Source organism: Ambystoma mexicanum, chromosome 8 (assembly GCF_040938575.1).
Source record: "Ambystoma mexicanum isolate Mex_15411 chromosome 8, UKY_AmexF1_1, whole genome shotgun sequence".
Lineage (NCBI taxonomy): Eukaryota > Metazoa > Chordata > Amphibia > Caudata > Ambystomatidae > Ambystoma > Ambystoma mexicanum.
The window spans coordinates 35,720,161-35,725,793 of NC_090929.1; the positions used below are offsets into that span (position 1 = coordinate 35,720,161).

Here is a 5,633-nt window from a genome sequence, read left to right on the forward strand (position 1 = left end):
AGGCTCTGCGCGTAGAGGTACCCGCGCCCCGGGTACACTTCCCTGGTGCAGGCCGCGTCCCTGCAGCAGCTCCTAAATGGCAGGCTAAGGTTCGAAGGGAGGCAGCAGCAAGACGGAGTTGGGTTTGATGAAGAGCAGAAGTGTAGAGTCGGTCGGGAAACGCTGGCAGCAAGACCACCCTACTTACAAATCAGACAACGATTCAAATAAAAAGCAGCAATAGAGTTGACATTTTATTAAGATTATAAATGTAAACAAATAACCCTAACAGTTTACCCGGTGATACACAATATGCACAGACACGGGGGCGGGTACCGACACAGGAGTGGGAGAGGCCATTTGGCAGTGTCCTGTACACATGGTGCGTATAGTGTGATGGTTGCATGGCGAGCTTGCGAACACCTTTTTACAACAAAAGGGCTTTCAACGATTCAAATGGAACACAGGCCACGGATGTGTCACCAAAAGACCAAATGGAGGCATCCTTCCCATTGGAGACTGAACCCAAATAGTGAGGCGCTTTGCGGCAGAGACAGCGTGCTGGGACCCCACAGGGGCCGGCAATGGAAGCGCACCCCACGCGGCTTCAAGCCCAGCTGATCTCGACCCGGTCTTTAGCTGGAGTTAAGACACGTGCCACCGCAAAAGCTGCCCCACTCCCCCAGGAAATGTTGCGTGGGTGTCATGACCTCCAATGAACATGCTGAAATGCACCATCTTCAACCAACCCCCTCCCCACATTGTCAGGAAACCCAGGTATACAATGTCAGAGTAAAAGCCCTCGCCCGCTGTAAACTGGAGGATAACCACCGAGGCTCTAGAGACCCTCTGCCCACCCGTAAAAGTCATGGCTATCGCCCGCAAACATTCCCGGGCAAAGCAGTCCAACACTCACCCGGACACAACACACGAGTCACTGTTAATTAAATAGAGGTTTCTTTCTTTGTAAAAATAAAGGCGGTGCTCTGCTGGAGTCCGGCTCAGTAGAAAAGGGGTCCGGCTGGCGGGCGGGCGCTAGAAGGCCACGATGGGCCGTGTCCAGGCGCCCAGGCTGCCCAGCGCCTGCTTGGCGCAAAGCAGCTGCTCGGTGTCTGCCTGCTGCTGCTGCCGCACCAGCCCCGAGAAGCCGGAGCCGAAGATGGAGATGAGGCTGGAGATGGAGGGCTCGGGCCGGGCTCGCTTGCAGGGGGGCTCGGCGGGGCCGGAGGCCGCCTTGCGCTTGGCCGTGGAGTGGCAGCAGTCCTGGTGCAGGAGCCCGCTCTCCACGGTGGTCACCACGTGCGTGTCCAGGTCCAGCACCGTAGTGTGCGAGCAATGCGTGAAGTCACAGTCCGGCCCAGGCTCGGGGCTGGGTGCGGGCAGGTCCTCGGAGAAGTGTCGGAGGCGGTCCAGGGGCTGCCCTGGGAGGCCCTGGACCTCACCCGGCTGCTCGGCGTGCTGGGGTGCGCTTATGTCCCGGGGGTAGGAGCGGTCCTGCTCCGGGCGTTGCTGGTGCTGGCTCTGCAGGGGCTCTCGGAGGTGCAACGTTTGGGCACACAGGGCCGGGAGCTGTGGCGTGGGCGGTGGGCGCTCTCCGGGTCCCTGCACCCGGCGAGAGCAGACTCCGGGGAAGTGCTGCACGTCTTCCGCGGGCTCGAGGCGGCAGTGTCCCGGGAGATGGGACATGTCCGAGGGGTGCATGGCTCCTTCGGGCTCTTGAGGGCTGGATCTGCGGGTGCAGAGCCCCGTGAGGTGCGTCGGTATGTCCTCTCTGGGCAGGGATCCGCCGGTCTGGGAGCTGGGAGTGCAGAGCCCCGGGAGGAGCGCCAGGTCCTCTCTCGGATGGGGTGGCTGGTAGAGTGCTCCTTCGGGCCGTGCTCGGTGTGCGCACACCCCCGGGGAATGCGACGTGTCCTCCCCCGGCAGCTGGTGTGGAGCTCTGCGGGCGCACAGCCTGTGAGGTTGGTGCGGTGGGTGTGCTTCCTCCCCCGGCTCTCTAAGATGAGATCTGCTGCCGTACAAGCCTGGGAGGTGAGGCACCTCTTCTCCCGCCTCCATGCACTGCGCTCTGTGGCTGCATAACTCCGGCAGTTGCATCGCTTCGATCGGTTCTTGTAGCTGGGTACTTCGAGGGCACAGTCCTGGGAGATGGGGCAACTCCTCTGTCGAATGGAGATGCGCAAATCTACGGGCACAGGGTCCATGTGTGTGGTATACATTCTCCCCAAGCTTTTGGCATCTATGTGTGCACTGTCCAAGGAGCATGGGTGGGTGAAGGAGGCCGGCCACGGGTTCAAGGAGCTGGCCTCTGTGTGCACATGGTGTTTGGGGGCGATAGAAGTCCTCGGGCAGCTCCTGGAACTGGGGCCTCTGGGCGCACTGTCGGGCGAAGTAATGTGCATGGTACATGTCCTGCCCCACTCCCTGGCTGCGCAGGGCGCACGGCCCCGGGCGGCGCAGCTCTTCCTGGGGTTCGCACGGCCCCGGGTAGTGCAGGCCCTCTTCCGGCTCTTGGAGCGGCGCTCTGCGGGCGCACAGTCTTGGGTGCTGCAGTGTGGCTTCCCCCGGCCCTGGGAGCTGGGTCCTGCGCGGAGAATAGTGCCCGTCCTCCGCGTAGTGAGGTCTGCGGGCGCAGGGCGCTGGGAGGTGGTGCATCATCGCGTGCTCCTCGGGCTCGTGGGGCTGCTGCGGTCTGCGGGCGCACAGCCCCCGGAGCTGCGGGAAGTGGTGCAGCTCCGGGTGGCGCATCTCTTCCTCCTCGGGTTCGTGGAGCTGCGACCTGCGGGGACACATGTCGTCCTCCCCGGGCTCCTGCGGCTGGGGTCTGCGGGCGCACAGCCCGCGGAGGGGCGGCAGGTGGTACAGCTCTTCCTCGTCATCGTCCTCGGGGTCGTGGGGCTGGGATCTGTGGGCGCACATGCCCCGGTGGTGCAGCTCTTCCTCGTCGTCGTCCTCGCCCTCGTCCTCCGCCTCCGCTTCGTGGGGCTGGGACCTGTGGGCGCACATGGCCCGGAGGTGAGCCGCGTGCTGCGCCTCCCCCCCGGGGGGCGCGTAGGGCAGCAGCTCGGGCCGGCGCAGCTGCGCGTAGCGTTGGCTCAGGTAGAGCTGGCGGGCGTTGCGCAGCACGTAGGAGACCAGCAGGTTCTTGTGCAGCTTGATGCCCCCGCGCTGGCTGCGGGAGCTGTGGATCTTGCGCAGGGACAGGCTGATGAGGTTCTGCGCATCCACGGCGGAGTCCTCCATGGCCGGCGGGAGCATGGCTGGGCCGGGCTCGGGCGCGCACTCACTCTGCCTCTCTTGCGCTCCCTCCTTGGCTTTTTTCACACACTTTTCGGCCCTTGCAGCGCCAGCCCAGCCTTATGTATGTGGTGCGCAGTCACTCCCTTTAGCTTCAACCAATGGAAGCTGCGCTCTTCCCTAAGTGACAGGCCACTCCCGCCCCTCGGGAGGCCCTCCGCCAATAAGACAAAGGCGGGTCCTTCGTGCTATTCAAATAGCAAAACGCACGGACCGGCTGCGCAGCCTGCGCTCGCTCGGGAGCCGCAGAGACTAGCGGCGGGCGGGCGAGGGCCGGGCCGGGGTCCAGCAGCGAGACGGGCCAAGGCCACGGGGCCAAGGCCAGGGACCGCGGGCGCCCAAATGAAGTGCCCCTCTGAGAATGCCAGCCTGCGTCGTTTCTTGACAAACGGAGTAGATCCTGGGAGTGATGGCCATGGCACACTTCTGCACTACAGAAGAGTGAAACGAGGAGGCGTTGCAGGCAGGAGTGTGCAGGGAGATACAGAGCAGGGTCCAAGATCTACACTGCAGGAAGAGTGATACGAGGAGGCGTTGCAGGAAGGACTGTGCAGGGAGATCCAGAGCAGGGTCCAAGATCTACACTGCAGGAAGAGTGATACGAGGAGGCGTTGCAGGCAGGAGTGTGCAGGGAGATACAGAGCAGGGTCCAAGATCTACACTGCAGGAAGAGTGATACGAGGAGGCGTTGCAGGAAGGACTGTGCAGGGAGATCCAGAGCAGGGTCCAAGATCTACACTGCAGGAAGAGTGAAACGAGGAGGCGTTGCAGGCAGGAGTGTGCAGGGAGATACAGAGCAGGGTCCAAGATCTACACTGCAGGAAGAGTGATACGAGGAGGCGTTGCAGGAAGGACTGTGCAGGGAGATCCAGAGCAGGGTCCAAGATCTACACTGCAGGAAGAGTGATACGAGGAGGCGTTGCAGGAAGGACTGTGCAGGGAGATCCAGAGCAGGGTCCAAGATCTACACTGCAGGAAGAGTGAAACGAGGAGGCGTTGCAGGCAGGAGTGTGCAGGGAGATACAGAGCAGGGTCCAAGATCTACACTGCAGGAAGAGTGATACGAGGAGGCGTTGCAGGAAGGACTGTGCAGGGAGATCCAGAGCAGGGTCCAAGATCTACACTGCAGGAAGAGTGAAACGAGGAGGCGTTGCAGGCAGGAGTGTGCAGGGAGATACAGAGCAGGGTCCAAGATCTACACTGCAGGAAGAGTGATACGAGGAGGCGTTGCAGGAAGGACTGTGCAGGGAGATCCAGAGCAGGGTCCAAGATCTACACTGCAGGAAGAGTGATACGAGGAGGCGTTGCAGGAAGGAGTGTGCAGGGAGATACAGAGCAGGGTCCAAGATCTACACTGCAGGAAGAGTGATACGAGGAGGCGTTGCAGGAAGGAGTGTGCAGGGAGATACAGAGCAGGGTCCAAGATCTACACTGCAGGAAGAGTGATACGAGGAGGCGTTGCAGGAAGGACTGTGCAGGGAGATCCAGAGCAGGGTCCAAGAAATCTGGTTAGGAAAGTGAGGAGTTTTTAAAAACGTAACTATTTAAAATAAGATACAAACAGCAGTGGGTCAAGAGAAAACACGCCTACAGTGGGCCTGCTAAGCCCAGAGTAGACCCAGAAGCAATTTAGCCCCTTTTCCCTCTGAGAAGGTTCGAGCCTCTACTAAAGGTTCTGCACACAGGACAGCGCTGCAAACACGACAGTAAGGAACATGCAGCCATTGCACAGAACTCTAAAACTGCTCACTGCGCACATACAACATTGCTGAAAAGGCCACGCAAGTAAACGGTCCATAGAAACGAGCACTGCCAAAGCCAGCAGTTACGGTTCTTGTGTAGAAATGTGACGAGCATGTGCCAGGCACTGCCATAATGCCACTACCTGGCTATAAGATGGCAACAGCTGGGCACGGGGGTGATCGCCTGGGCATATGACAGTGGTGCCTGGCAAATGCCCAGTGCCTATAAACAAGCCAACACTGCTGTCTGTCAATGCTTGCTTTAACAGGACTTCACAGCAAGAAACAAGTGGTTGAAGGCAGGCCTGGTTCGGTCATTTTTATTATAGCAGTAGCAGTAGCACATACTCAGCAATCGAGCCATCAACTCACAGCAGACTGCTTAGACATAACCCGTGTAAGAGAACGGTTGATGTTACTGCTTAAAAGACCTGGCTCAAAGAAATCCAGGAGGGTGCGTTTTGGGAGGTAGGGAGGGCAGGATAAGAATGGCCATAGGCATTAGCCTGGCAAGGAGAAGTCCATGAAGTAGTTAGTCTAGTAAAAAAAAACACCAGCTGTGTCCCCCTCCTCCTAACTGCAATGCAATAGCTTTGGCTTACGGGTTGTACTAGA

The 5,633-nt window shown here is 59.8% G+C and overlaps 1 protein-coding gene across 1 annotated transcript; it reads right to left on the bottom strand.

The window, feature by feature from the left end:
* Positions 1-220: 220 nt before the first annotated feature.
* IER5L (immediate early response 5 like) lies at positions 221-3,320 on the bottom strand. The gene has a single exon (XM_069609222.1). It carries the CDS (start codon positions 3,235-3,237, stop codon positions 1,015-1,017), a length of 2,223 nt encoding a protein of 740 aa, XP_069465323.1. The 5' UTR covers positions 3,238-3,320; the 3' UTR covers positions 221-1,014.
* Between the last annotated feature and the right edge of the window lie 2,313 nt (positions 3,321-5,633).